We start from the raw sequence: 15,139 nt of genomic DNA on the forward strand, positions 1-15,139 counted from the left end.
TGTTCTGTATAGTATTTGACACTGGAAGGGATAATGTGGAGGATTTGGGATTTAATCTGGGCCCTAAAAGATGGATAGGCCTAAGGTTCAGCTGAGAATAACATAGGTGTTCCTTTTTTTTTTAATTTTTTTTAAACATTTATTTATTTTTGAGAGACAGAGAGAGACAGAGCATGAGCAGGGGAGAGGCAGAGAGAGAGGGAGACACAGAATCTGAAGCAGACTCCAGGCTCCAAGCTATCAGCACAGAGCCTGATATGGGGCTTGAACTCACAAACCATGAGATCATGACCTGTGCTGAAGTTGGACACTTAACCGACTGAGCCACCCAGGCGCCCCTAACATAGGTGTTCTTGATGGGGATATATAAAAGAGAAAAAGCATAAAGGTGGATGGGAGTGGGGTAGTCGATACTTGTTTGTCTGGTGCAGAGCTTTTTATAGGACGCTAGTGAAGGGGTAAGGCCAAAAAGGTTGGTGCTAGACTGTGAGGAGCCTTGAAAGCCTGTCCCTCTCCCCTGCCTCCACCAACTTCACAGTCTTACCAAAAATGCTACACAGCTAGAAAGAGGAAGTGTCTCCTGCTGAGTGTGCAAGAGGAAGCACAAGAAGATTCTGAAGGCCTGTGAGCTGTAATGACTGCTTTCCCCCATGAGCCAATTGTAGAGGCTACAGGAAGACCAGCGCACCAACCAGGCTGGGTCCCTCCGCCCAGGGGGTGTCACCACCCAAGCTGAAAGTGTTTGGGGAGATTCGGCATTGCTGTCCGGATACTCCTGTCTTTCGGTGGCCATCATGTCTTTGACCTCTGCCTACCAGCATAAATTAGCCGAGAAGCTCACTATTCTGAATGATCGAGGTCAGGGGGTTCTCATCCGAATGTATAACATCAAGAAGGTAAGCATGAACAACTGGGCCAGTACTAACAACTGGGCCAGTACTAACAACTGGGCCAGCAACAGTAGGGCAGGGGACCCCGTGGCTGGCAGTTCCAGGGGCTAGACTCCTCTTCTTTCCCACTGGCCTTCAGTCACTCAGATTACATAGGCCAGCCAGTGTAGGAAGGCAGAACGGGAGGCTCTTTTTAAGGGCTTTCCCCTTCTCGATATGATTCTCGCCCCAATGAGAGTGTCTGCTTTCTGCTGGGCATATGGAGGTAGGAAATAATTTTGTTCTGAGTCACTTGAATAAGGTCTGGGATCTAGAATTCTGGGTCTCATTGTTTATTGTTGATCTCCCATACTCTGAAGACATCCAAAGTTGGGTCTCTGGCAGAAACTTTTCCATGGAAGTACTTACCTCAAAGGAAAAAAATAGATATTTCAATAAAATATGGGTAGGTGCCTTCTGAGATACTTAGAGTCTGAGAGTTCATGCTCTGGTTGTGTGTGTATGCTTAGGATAGGATCTGTTGAGTTGAGAGAGGCTGGTGACAAGAGTGAGACTAGGAGGGGCTGTTGGGTGGGGGGTGGGTGGGGGGCAAGGAGCTGGGCCTAGGGAAGTAAAGAGATAAAGACAGGGGCGGGAGTGGGGAGTTTCTGGAAGAGAAAATAGGGAGAGGGAACTTTTATGCATTTTGTAATAAAACAAATCACCAGGAACATGGTTTGTCTGACCCCATGACTCCTACAAATGCCCTCTGGGTGAGATACTTAGATATGGACATAATTGTGACACACTTGCCCACGAAGTCTAATTCAGGAGCAGCTGCTTTTCTCACTCCTTCCGGCTTCAGCTGAGGGGTGGGGAGAGAGCTTCCTCTTTGCGCTGGGGCCCCAGCAGACGCTGAATTCGCTGAATTCTTCTCCGTGAGACAAGATACCCAGTTTGTTCAGCTCTACTGATAGTTGGTTTCATGTCTTGGAGCTTGTTCCTCATCCACTTAACAGTAGACTTTCATAATGCTTTCATAATGAATTCTCAGATTCCCTTTCCATGAGACTGTGTGAGAATGAATGCTGCAGGGAGGGGTATGTTTGGAGGGACAGGAGAAAGGGTTGAAACAGAGTGTGCTTTATTTGTGCAGACTTGCTCAGACCCCAAATCCAAGCCACCTTTTTTACTGGAAAAGTCCATGGAACCTTCTCTCAAGTATATCAACAAGAAATTTCCCAACATTGATGTCCGAAGCAGCACGGTGAGAACATGATCCCTCTCCTCTCTTTTCTCTGAAATAATTCTGTGCTTGGATGGCTTGAACTCTCCTCTTTTAACTGCCTTTCTTTGAACTTGGCAGGGGATAGAGTAGCCTCCTTTTAGTTTTCCTGGACTCAACCACAGGGCTTCAGGCTCTTGTAATCTTGAGAGTTCTGAGATAAGATGGGATTCTCTCAGGGTAAGCTAGAGCAAAGCATTGCCCCTTTCTCCGTTGCAAGATTCATGAGAACACTTTGTTCTTATAGAGGAAGACAGCTTGATCAACCCAGCAAGGTACATTTATTTTACCGTTGTTCCTGTTTCCCCCTCTGTTTCCTTGCTGATTATCTGAGAATCAGGCATCTCGTGGAATGTTCCTTAGTTCTCCTCCATTAAATATTAGCCCAAGATTTCTTACCATTATACGTATAGCATCTTCTCATTCTGCTTCTTTTGACTTTAATGTAAACGGCAAGCCTCTTTGACTGAGAGACCTTGAAGTTTCCTCTCATTTAGCACTCTGTATCTAGTCAAGATTATACGCATCATCTTACCTAGAGACTCTCCTCTGTTTAAGACCTTCAGAGCATTGGAGATTTTCCAACTTTGCCTGTCAGTGTATTTCAAGTCTTTTCAAGAATGTTTTAGGCATGACTCCTATTCTTCTTGGATTACCTTGAACAATTGTGTTATTTGTGTTTTAAAATTTTTGCTTTGTGTTTCCCTCAGCAACATTTAGGACCAGTACATCGAGAAAAATCTGAGATAATTAGATTCCTCATCAACTACTACCAGTCATTTGTGGATGTCATGGAATTTCGGGTGAGCTCTCTCTAGCCTAGGACCCCAGTATAGGCATTATCCTTCTGAGGCTATTCCTTCTTTAGTAGATGTTCATTTATGTTTCTTAACATTGTTTCTTGAAAAAGTAAGGGATTGGGGCTCCTGGGTGGCTCAGTCGGTTGGGTGACCGACTTCGGCTCAGGTCATGATCTCGCAGTCCGTGAGTTCGAGCCCCGCATCGGGCTCTGTGCTGACAGCTCAGAGCCTGGAGCCTGTTTCAGATTCTGTGTCTCCCTCTCTCTCTGACCCTCTCCCATTCGTGCTCTGTCTCTCTCTGTCTCAAAAATAAATAAACGTAAAAAAAAAAAAAGTAAGGGATATGTGCTGATGTGGAAGGATATCTTGGTTAAAGAAAAACAAGTTATAGTGTATGATATAATTACATTTCATTTATGGGGCACCTGGGTGGCTCTGTTGGTTAAACGTCTGATTCAGCTCAGGTCATGGTCTCATGGTTTGTGAGTTCAAGCCCTGCATTGGGCTCTGTGCTTACGGCTCAGAGACTGGAGCCTGCTTCGGACTCTGTGTCTCCCCCTCTCTCTGCCCCTCCCTGCTTGTGCTGTCTCTCTCTCTCTCGAAAATAAATAAACGGGGCGCCTGGGTGGCGCAGTCGGTTAAGCGTCCGACTTCAGCCAGGTCACGATCTCGCGGTCCGTGAGTTCGAGCCCCGCGTCGGGCTCTGGGCTGATGGCTCAGAGCCTGGAGCCTGTTTCCGATTCTGTGTCTCCCTCTCTCTCTGCCCCTCCCCCGTTCATGCTCTGTCTCTCTCTGTCCCAAAAATAAATAAACGTTGAAAAAAAAAATTAAAAAAAAAAAAGAAAATAAATAAACATTAAAAAAATAAATAAAATATAAATAAATAAAAATAATATAATAAATTACATATTACAATGAATATGATTCTATTCTTCTCTTAGATTTCCTAATTGTTAGTATTTTACCATGTTTGCTAATCTTTATTGTTTTCCTGAACCATTTGAGTTAGTTGCAGATGTCGTGCCATTTCCCTTCCTAAATACTTTAGCATACATCTAAGAACAAGAATATTTTCTTATATAACCCTAATATAATTATCGCCCTCAGGAAATGTAACATTACTGCAATATTATTAGTTTTAACATACAGTCCGTGTTCACATTCTACTAGTTGTCTCACGTATAACACATTGGATTTAGCTGTCATGTCTCTGTAGTCTTTTTTTTTTTTAATTTTTTTTAAATGTTTTATTTATTTTTGAGACAGGGAGAGACAGAGCATGAACAGGGGAGGGTCAGAGAGAGGGAGACACAGAATCTGAAACAGGCTCCAGGCTCTGAGCTGTCAGCACAGAGCCCGACGTGGGGCTCGAACTCACGAACCGCGAGATCATGACCTGAGCCGAAGTCGGACGCTTAACCGACTGAGCCACCCAGGCGCCCCTGTAGTCTTTAGAATAGTTCCCAACCGTTTTTTTTTTTTTTTCCTTATGTCTTTGATGACACTGACTTTTTGGAGTCCAGACTAGTTATTTTTCAGAATATCCCTCAATTTGGATTTGTCTGATTTGTTAACTCTCTGATTGTAGTTTTGGTAGCAATACTACGTAGATGATATTTTCTTTGTGTTTTAAATAATGAGCGGGTACTATTTTTGTAAATGTAAACAAACTGTAAAAATTATTTAGTATGATGTTTTTGAAGGGCAAATTGATGATGTGTTTCAAAAGTCTTAAAAACACATATTTTTTTTAAAAAAAGTTTGTTTTGAGAGAGAGAGAGAGAGAGAGAGAGAGAGAATGAGCTGGGGAGGCATAGAGAGAGGGAGAGGCAGAATCCCAAGCAGGCCCTGCTCTGTCAGGACAGAGCCTGACTTGCCGCTCAAACTCACCAACCATGAGATCATTGACCTGAGCCGAGACGAGTCCGTTGCTTAAGGGACTAAACCCCCAGGCATCCCTAAAACACATACTTTTTAATGTAGTGATTTTATTTCTAGACGTTTTTCTTAAGGAAACAATCAGAAGTACAGAGATATATAAGAGTATGTACTCTGTTAAAAAACATAATGTACTCTTTTGCCTTATTTAAGATAGTGACAAATTGATAATTGATGTATCCGATATATAGAGGTTCGGTTAAAAGTTCAGAGTATATGTCTATAAATGAATATTATGCAGCTGTGAAAGATGATAATATTTATGATATTCAGCATGGAAAAATGTTTTTCATATATTCTTTAATGTCAAAGCAAATTATAATACAGTAAGATATAAGATGTCTCTAATATGTATATTTATATGGGGAAACACGCATATAAAGAAAATTTGAACTTCTGATTGGTGGGATTTTGAGTGATTTTTTTTTTTAATTTTTTTTTTCAACGTTTATTTATTTTTGGGACAGAGAGAGACAGAGCATGAATGGGGGAGGGGCAGAGAGAGAGGGAGACACAGAATCGGAAACAGGCTCCAGGCTCTGAGCCATCAGCCCAGAGCCCGACACGGGGCTCGAACTCACGGACCGCGAGATCGTGACCTGGCTGAAGTCGGACGCTTAACCGACTGCGCCACCCAGGCGCCCCTTGAGTGATTTTAAAAATGAATTAAAATTATGCTTGTTTGTATTTTATAATTTTTCTGCAATGAGCATGTGTTACTTACGTATTCAAGAAATAACACAGATTTTAGCCATCTGAGCAATCCAAGTTTGTGATGGTACCATAGGATTTCTTCAGATGAAACAAGAGTATGGAACCCTGCTTTGGGTGCCCCCAATCTCCCCGAGGGGGCTAATCCAGGCCTTTCATCACACAATGAAGTGGGGACATGGAAAACTGTAAAGTCTGAAGGAGGGTCAGGTCAGAAGTTATTAATCTTGGAATTGAGGGTAGTGTTTAGGAAAAAGGTAGGCAGGCACTGGTGGAGTGGTGGAAAGAATGCTGGATGCATATAAACTAGGAAACCTTTGGGTCCAAAGGGGATTTTAGGACACCTTCTGGTTGCTGCATTGGTAAAGTTCTGAGCCCAGGGTGTATGGTATCGCTCATTTAGGGTAAGAGGAATAATAGAGACACTGAGATATTGTGCATTGTAAAGTAGGTAGGCTCTGAATCAGACAGACCTGGTTTCAAATCTCAGCTTTACCATTTGCCAGATGTATAAATTTAGACAGGACACTCTTTGGATTCCAGTTTCTTTATCTATAAAATGGGGAAATAAGATCTATGTGGGGTATTTGTGAGAATTAAATGAGATGATGCAGGGAAAAGATCTAGCTCAGTATTTAGCATATAGTAAGGTTATAGGCCAACAAATGCTAATTCCATTCTCTTTTGATTCTTACCTTTAGAAGATAAGACTTATGTAGTGACATTGTGTGAGTGGCCGATAGTAAATCTCATCTATAATCTTTGGGAATTGGGTTTCAGGAAGGTGTGGTAGAAAGGCCCTCCTAGCAAATGAGGCAACATAGGGGTAGACAGAGATTTAGAAGTCATGTAGTATACAGGGAAAATCATGAGCTCTGTGTTCTAATTCTGATACTATCCCTTACTAGTTTGTGATCATGGGCATGTATCTTAACTGCTCTTAGCCTTGGTTTCCCCATGTATTAATTTATTTTTAAATTTTGTGTGTTTATTTATTTATTTATTCATTTATTTGAGAGAGAGAGAGAGAGAGGGAGGGAGAGAGAGGGAGAGTGTGCATGCATGGAGGAGAGGGGGAGAGAGAGAGAGAGAGAGAGAGAGAGAGAGAGAGAGAGAGAATCTTAAGCAGGCTCCACGCTCTGCACAGAGCCGAACATGGGGCTTGATGATCCCACAACCCTGGGATCACCACCTGAACTGAAATCAAGAGTTAGATGCTCAACTGGCTGAGCCACCCAGGCGCCCCAATCCCCCATGTGTTAATTTAGATTAGGTCTTTTGGGGAAGATAACGTGGAAACATTTTTTCCTGTTTTAATAAGTTTGACACATATATGCACCTATGTAAAAACCACCACAGTGAGAGTGTAGAAAATTTCCATCACTCCAAATGTTTCCTGAGCTTTTTTTTTCCCAGTTCAATCCCTATCTCCTCAACTCCTGGCCCCAGGCAACCACTGATCTGCTTTCTAGATTAGAATTTTCTTTTCTTCTCTTTTCCACAGGTTCATATAATTAGAATTTATACAGCATGCATTCTTTTGTATCTGGCTTCTTTCACTCAGTATAATGTTTTTGAGATGTCTCTCTGTTGTTTCATGTAACTGTGATTCATTTCCTATTTTTGTGGAGTACTGATCCATTGTATGGATACAATTTATCTATTTACCTGTTGATGGCCATTGGGTTGTGTCCATTACGCATATTGGTGGCCATTATGCCCACGATGCTATAAACATTTGAGTACAAGTCATTGTGGCAACATATTTTTCATTTCACTTGGGAAAATAATTTAGAAATTGAATTGTTAAATCAAATGGTATGTGTATGTTTAATTTTGTAAGAAACTGCCAAACTTTTTTTCCAAAGTCGTTGTTCCCTTTTCTCCTCCCATCAGTCATATATTAGTGTTCCAGTTGCTCCACATTCTCATCAGCACTTACTATTAACTGACTTAAGTTTTAGCCTTTTCATGGGTATACAGTGTTGTTTTAATTTGCATTTCTCTGATGACCAATACCGTTGAACATCTTTTCATTTGCTTATTGGCCATGTGTATATTTGTTCTTATCAAGTATCTGCTCAAGTCCTTGGCAACACGTTTTTAAAGTAAAAATATATATATTCTTTGATCTAGCAGTTCCACCTTGTAGAAATGAAAGTGCCAATATGTTAGGAATAGGGAACAAAGGAGAGGCCAGGGACTGGGAACAAAGAAAATTTCCATCAGTGGGAAAAAAGGCTGAATGAATTGACCATACCATGGGCTATTATGTGGCCATTAAAAAGAAGTACATTAGTGTTCTACCAGATGACTTGGAGGACTTTAAGCAGGTAAGGTTGGATGAGAAAAACAAAATGGCAAGAAGAATATAACATTATCTCAATTTTATAACACAAATGATGATGAAAAAAACCTCTCTCTCTAGTTTTCTCCTCCCCCCCCCCCCCATCTGAATAAGACTATATAAATAGGGAGAAAATTAAGAAAGGCCATACTGGGTTGTTAAACTGGTTTACCTGGGAGTTGGGGCAGGATGGAGGGTGGTGCCGATGTGGGGGGAGGGAAGTGTCCACAATAAAACTGCATATTTATTTAGGTAAAATTATGTATGAAAAGAGAACGAATCCCTATCACACTGGAATGAGGGTTAAATGAAGGATATGCAAATTACCTAGTAAGTACTTAGCACATAGTAAGTGGTCAGTAAATAAAAACATAGAAGGTTGGGTCATAGTCTCATTTGTTAATGACTAATTTCTGAAAACAGGAGATGGATTACAAGAAAAACTTTTGGGATTTATCAATAAAAAATGGGTCTAATTTCCGGTATCTTATTATTTTAAAAAAAAATTTTTTTTAACGTTTATTTATTTTTGAGACAGAGAGAGACAGAGCATGAATGGGGGAGGGTCAGAGAGAGGGAGACACAGAATCTGAAACAGGCTCCAGGCTCTGAGCTGTCAGCACAGAGCCCGACGCAGGGCTCGAACTCACAGACCGCGAGATCATGACCTGAGCTGAAGTCGGCCGCTCAACCGACTGAGCCACCCAGGCGCCCCATAATTTCCAGTATCTTAGAAACAGCCTATCAGATGATCTGCATTTTGTAACCTTTTTTTGTGTGTGTGTGGAGGAAGGGGGCACTGGGATGATAAAATTAGGGAGAGTATGTGTAATATAGTAGTGACTTGTGTCTGTGGAAACTTGGGCATTTGGTAGGGTAAGCTTAATAGGGGCCCACTGATGGCTTCCTGAAGAGAAACTCCCTCTATTCAGCTTCCCTTATGTAACTCAGTGGCTCTCTAGGACCTCTAAGGGAGAGAACCTTCCCTTCAAATTCTAGTAGTACATGTCACCTTCTCTTTATTCTTTATTCATTCTCATTTCCAATTCTACCCCCAGGATCATGTATATGAGCTTCTCAACACCATTGATGCCTGCCAGTGCCATTTTGATATTGTAAGATTCTTCGTCATTCTCTTCTACCCTAGAAAAGGTCTTGGTTGGAACAGTGTGGGTTGGGAAGGGACTGGAAGAATGGCTATTCCTTCAGGATGATAATATATTACAATATGTTTATAATATAATATACTGTATTATTCACTCCATGACTATAGTTCTTTTGTATAAAGTGCTGAAGTTAAAGGATATTTACATGTGAAGCAGATCAGCAGTATGATTTATTTAATATAACAATGACACCAAAATGTTCTTATTCCACCTCTTCTAACCTCCAGATGTTACCAAATTTCCTGGCCTTTTTGTATCTTGAGCTCATTTTTAACCCCTGACTGTGGTTCCGATTTTCTCCTTCTGAATTTTCCATCCTACCAGTTCCTCCTTCTAAACAGACCCTTTCGGAGTCTATTTAGTACTGTCTGGAATGGTGGGTGAAATAGGGATTAACTGGCCTTGCTGTTCTTGGGTTCCTATGTATTTTCCTTGCAGAATCTCAACTTTGACTTCACCCGGAGCTACCTGGACTTGATCGTGACTTACACCTCAGTTATTTTACTTCTGTCACGGATTGAAGACCGACGGGTACTCATTGGCATGTACAACTGTGCCCATGAGATGCTGCATGGGCATAGGTGAGTTAAAGGGATTTAGGAGATGAAGAATCTCATACATGGTGGTATGAGGTACAAGGTGGACACAAAGGAAATAGAATCCATGTTTTCTCATTTGAGGACTTACAATCTACATGATGATCCAGGCCAAAAAAAAATTTTTTTATTTTTTTTTAATGTTTATTTATTCTTGAGACAGAGACAGAGCATGAATAGGGGAGGGGCAGAGAGAGAGGGAGACACAGAATCTGAAACAGGCTCCAGGCTCTGAGCTGTCAGCACAGAACCCGATGCGGGGCTTGAACCCACGAACTGTGAGATCATGACCTGAGCTGAAGTCAGACGCTTAACTGACTGAGCCACCCAGGCGTCCCCCAAAAAAATTTTTTTTAAATCCTTATAATGGCATATATCAACAAGTGCACAACTCTTTTACATATCGTTAACTCTTGAGTATCTTCTAGTGGATTATCCAATTTGCATTGTCTCTGATCATTTTTTAATCCTGGGCTGGCTTCCACTGTGCTTTTCAGGTTATTGTGAAAGGAAGATAAAGTTTTCTTTTTTTAGTATTGGTAGGAATAATATTAGCAAGGTAAAGCCATTAGAGGTAAGTAATGTATGATAGTACATTTGAAGCCAAATATAAATGGATTTTGGATCATCTGAAATTCTGTGCCCCTCCATTAGTGCAAATAAAAGTATTTAAGGGCTGAAAAAATGAAGACGAGAAGAATCAGAGTAGGCTGTGACACATTGTTCTATGTATGATGTGTATTCCCATGTGTCTCCATGAATACCTAGGCACGTGCCTTACCCATTAGCTTTGAATTTACTTGTATCTTTTTGGGTTGTATACAGATTTGGACCTAGGCATGTTACTCGAATTGCAACTAATTAACGTGAATTTATAGAGTACCTATCATGTGTTCAGTACTATTTTGGGTACTTACATGGCAGAAACTTTCACGGACCTGCCCCAAACTATGTAGTTCTATCTAATAGCTTGATACACTTGGGTCTGGAATGGGTTATCTATATATGTAACTCACAGTTTAGTTTCTATATCTTTGAAGGTGGAGGGGGATGCCAGCCTATGCACACAGCTTTATCCCATCTGCAAACATGAGAGTTTACATCATGGTCAAGGGAGACCTGTAACTCTTCTTTCCTATGCTTTTTCCAGTGACCCCAGTTTTGCTCGTCTGGGGCAGATGGTGTTAGAGTATGATCACCCTCTGAAGAAGTTGACAGAGGAGTTTGGGCCTCACACAAAGGCAAGTTTCCTGAGAGAGTGGAGAATTCCTCTGGTGGAAGTATATCGTCCTCGTCATTGACATTAAGGATTCATTTGTTTATTCCCACAGGCTGTGAGTGAAGCTCTCCTCTCTTTGCACTTCCTCTTCGTCCGGAGGACCCAGGGGGCTGAGCAGTGGCGCAGTGCCCAGCTTCTGAGTCTCATCAGCAGCCCCCCAGCCATGATTAACCCTGCCAATTCAGACACAGTACGTTCCCTTCTCTGGTCAGTGATGACATTCTCTTTGCCAAGGCCATCTCTGTAGAGAGTGCTTCTTTCAAGAAATATCATCCCTAAGAGTGCTTTAGCCCTCTTCTAGGATATGCATCTAAGTTGATAACCTCTTATAGCTAAAAAATCATGTTTGGATTCGAGCTTTTGTTTGGACCAGGATTAGCGTGTGGCTGCCCATAGGAAGAATTTAATGAATAATCATAGAATGAATGGACAGATGAAAGTGAGTCATTAGACACCCATTCAGCCCAGCAGGAAATTAAACATAGGCATCAGTTAATGAACAAATATTTTTATTCAATTAATATGGGCCCAACATCCGTGCTTCAAGAACTTAAACTCTTGGAGGGAATATATGCCACATAGTCATAAAAATACAAGAGATGGTACAAGATGAATGAGAAACTCCAAATGAGTGATTTGTGCTTGAAGTGGCAAAAGAATCCAAAGGAGGAAGCGATCATGAGAACATTTTGAGTATTGCTTTTCTAAGCTGTTGAAGAGATATATTACATGTTTCGTTGTCCCAACTTCCAGCCCAAGCTTCATTTCCTTTTCTCAAGTGTATTCATTTTTGCTCATTTCACTTCCACTGCCTCACCTCCATGATTGGCAGGTTCCCCAGCTACTGGTTTATCAAAGTGTCCTGAGTCAGTCTGGTAAAATAAAAGTTGGTTTTGATACTTAAATTCTAGTTTGACTGCCCTGGTCTTGACTGCCTTAGTCTTTAGGGGAAGACCAGGTTCAATAACTGCTTGACCATCTCTGCCTCTCTTCTCACAGATGGCCTGTGAGTACCTATCTGTGGAAGTGATGGAACGCTGGATTATCAGTAAGTTTTATGGGATCAGGTAGGAGTAGATGTCGCAGCGTGTTACGTGGATAGAAAATTCTAAAAGTCTTCATCTGCACTATTTTATCCACCTGCAGTTGGGTTTCTTCTTTGTAATGGGTGCCTCAACTCCAACAACCAGTGCCAGAAGCTGTGGAAGCTGTGTCTGCAGGGCTCCCTGTACATCACCCTAATCCGGGAGGATGTGCTACAGGTGCACAAGGTCACCGAGGACTTATTTAGCAGTTGGAAAGGGTGAGACATGAGAGCCAACTAATCTTATTTTGAGATTTTTAGGGTTTTGGGGAAGAGGGAAGACAGAAGTGAAGGGAAGAAAACATTCTCAGGAGGGAAGATCGGTTATTTACATTAGATGACATTGAGAAGTCAAAGAAAATGAGGACTGGAAAATGTTTATTGGATGTGGCTATAAAGGTGGTCTTAGTGCCCTTCCTGTGCACAACTTCAGTTGAGTGGTAAGGTTGAAAACCGGGTTGTGGGTTTAGAAGCAAATGGAGGATAAGGAATTTAATAAGTAATTCTTTTAAGAAGTTTGACTGTGAAGGGAAGAATCGAGACAGAACTATAAAGAGAAGGAGGCGTTGGATTGAGGAAGGGGTCACATATCTTTATTACTTTTTTATTATTGCACACTAATATCCAGAAATGTACAAAATAGAAAGTGGACGTTGACTACAATCTCATCTCCCGGAATAGTTTGGCGTATGTCCTCCAGATGCTTGTGTGTCTGTAACATGTAAAGGTGTGAATGTGTTTTCAGCCTTACATAAGCAATTTTTAAAGAGCAAGGGACCCACCGCTACATTATGTTCTGCAGTTTGCTTTTCTTCACTTACTATATTTCAGATATTTTTCATGTCCGTCTATAGTGACTTAATCTTATTCTTTTTAACAGTTGCATAGTATTCTATTATGTGGTTGTAACATAAGTTATTTACCCAATCCCCTGTGATGGACATTTGAACCATTTCCACTTTCCTTTCTTTGTTTTTTAACTGAAGCATAGTTGAGAGTGTTTCCTTTTTTAAAAAAAAAATCATTACAAACAATGCTATAATGAACATTCTTAGACGCATATTTTCATGAACATTTCTCTAAGGTAGATTCTCAGAAGTGGAATTGCTGGGGTAAAGGGTATGCATATACCAAATTTTAATAGCTCCTACCAAATTGCCCTCCAAACAGCTGTATTATTTGCAGTCTATGAGAATACTTATTCCTCATACTCTCAACAACTGGATATTACCATAAAAAGAATCACTGTCAGAGTTAAGAGAGAGTAAGTCTAAGATTAATAATTAGAAGTTACAAGGGGTGGATTTGGGTCTATATCTACATCCATATCTGTATACCTATAAAACTTTCTAATAATTATTGCTTGTTTTTTTTCGAAGTTTCTTTTTTTCTGAGAGAGAGAGAGAGAGAGAGAGAGAGAGAGAGAATGAGTGGGGGAGGAGCAGAGAGAGGGAGACACAGAATCCAAAGCAGGCTCCAGGCTCTGAGCTGTCAGCACAGAGCCCGATGCGGGGCTCGAACTCACAAACCGCAAGATCATGACCTGAGCCGAAGTCGAACGCTTAACCGACTGAGCCACCCAGGTGCCCCAAATGATTATTGCTTTTAAGGAATGGAAGGCATGTTTGAAGAGTGTTCAGTTCCCCATCACTAAGAACAACAACTTAGATGTATGGTTTATAGTTGAGGGAGGTTTTTGGTATAAATGATCTAATTTGATCTTCATGGTACTTATACTCATGTGTAAGTATTAATATATTTTTTATAGATGAGAAAATGGAGTTAAATCTCAATGCCACTCATTGGAAATAGGAAATAATTCCAGATTATTTGACTCTAATCCTGTCGCTTTCCATCATACTATGTAGAGGTGAAAAAATTATCTACCAGGAATGCTGTGGAGTCGAATCCTGATTTAATTAAGATACTTTCCAAGTCTAAATTTCTTTCATTCTGTGCCAAGTTCAGTAAGGGAGTGGTTTGGAAAAGGGAAAAGAAAGGTTATGAAGTTTGACTAATGCAGTGGCAACAGTGATGCAGGACAAGAGAAGACAGATATAAGGGACACAGGGAACACACAGAGCCTAAAGTAATGTGGGATTTTTGAGCCTGGATCACTAGTAGAAAAAGGAGATGGTCAGGAGAGTCAGATATTACAGACAAGTGAAGATCAACGAAAAGGCCATTTGGTGATTCAACAGTTCACATTGACTTTAGAGAGAACAGTTTTTTAAGTGTCAAAAGCTTTGTGGGATTCAAGGGTCAGTGAAAGGTGAGGAAGTCAAGAGTTTAGGTGTGTCTTTGGAGGAGTTTGGTGGTGTGGGAGGACAGGAAAGTGCAGCAGATTGTCAAGGTCAAGTGAAAGTCTTTCAGGATAAGGGAGGCTTTGAACTTATGTGTTGGGAGTAGAGAATAAACTGGTGGAGAGGGAGAGACCAAGTGACAGAGGTAACTGATAAAGAAAAATTCTAAGAGGAGAAGGGTGAGAATGGGATCCAAGGTAGAGCTGGAGTAACTACTCCTACTTAAGAGCAGGGCCCGTGTCATATTTATGCACTGCCTCTTTTGTCTCCCCCAAACCTGGAAGAGTACTTGGCCTAATGGTGTCAAGGCAGGAGCACATGACAAGAAGTCCAGACCCAGTTTTGCCATTACAACCCTATGTAACCTTGGGCAAGTCGTTCCTCTTCCCTGGATATTATTTTCTTCATCCGAAAATAGTGAGGAGAACTGGATAATCTCTAAGCTGTATGAGTCTCTTATTAGTAGGCCAGGGAGAAAAGTTGGGTTTGGAAAGATCCTGAAAGTGAGGGGTGCCCATGCTTCCCATACATAGGCTGTCATTTGGAATCTCTCAGGACTGGGAAGGTGGGACAAGGTCTCTAATTGGTGGTGTGGCCAACCCTGCTGTGCTTGTGTCAATTTTCAGGTATGGCAAGAGAGTGGCAGACATAAAGGAAAGCAAGGAGCATGTAATTGCAAACAGGTAAAGGTGGGGAATGGGCTCTCCAAGACGGGATGGAATAGGAATCTCTCTTGACCTTTGTTCTCACCTAAACCGCCC

General features: G+C 41.3%; 1 protein-coding gene across 1 annotated transcript in view; it reads left to right on the plus strand.

Annotated features, from left to right (window-relative positions):
• Positions 1 to 749: 749 nt before the first annotated feature.
• NCKAP1L (NCK associated protein 1 like) overlaps positions 750 to 15,139 on the plus strand; it is a 40,342-nt gene continuing 25,952 nt past the window's right edge. The window contains exons 1-10 of the mRNA XM_047067368.1: positions 750 to 896; positions 2,026 to 2,136; positions 2,865 to 2,957; positions 9,009 to 9,065; positions 9,555 to 9,697; positions 10,863 to 10,953; positions 11,044 to 11,181; positions 11,991 to 12,039; positions 12,138 to 12,294; positions 15,005 to 15,061. Of these exons, the coding sequence (XP_046923324.1) occupies positions 795 to 896; positions 2,026 to 2,136; positions 2,865 to 2,957; positions 9,009 to 9,065; positions 9,555 to 9,697; positions 10,863 to 10,953; positions 11,044 to 11,181; positions 11,991 to 12,039; positions 12,138 to 12,294; positions 15,005 to 15,061 (998 nt within the window). The 5' untranslated portion in view covers positions 750 to 794. The remainder of the gene's footprint in view (positions 897 to 2,025; positions 2,137 to 2,864; positions 2,958 to 9,008; positions 9,066 to 9,554; positions 9,698 to 10,862; positions 10,954 to 11,043; positions 11,182 to 11,990; positions 12,040 to 12,137; positions 12,295 to 15,004; positions 15,062 to 15,139) is intronic.

This window comes from Lynx rufus, unplaced genomic scaffold (assembly GCF_022079265.1).
Source record: "Lynx rufus isolate CCGP_SWC_20201006 ecotype Redwood Valley unplaced genomic scaffold, mLynRuf1.p SCAF_7, whole genome shotgun sequence".
Classification (NCBI taxonomy): domain Eukaryota; kingdom Metazoa; phylum Chordata; class Mammalia; order Carnivora; family Felidae; genus Lynx; species Lynx rufus.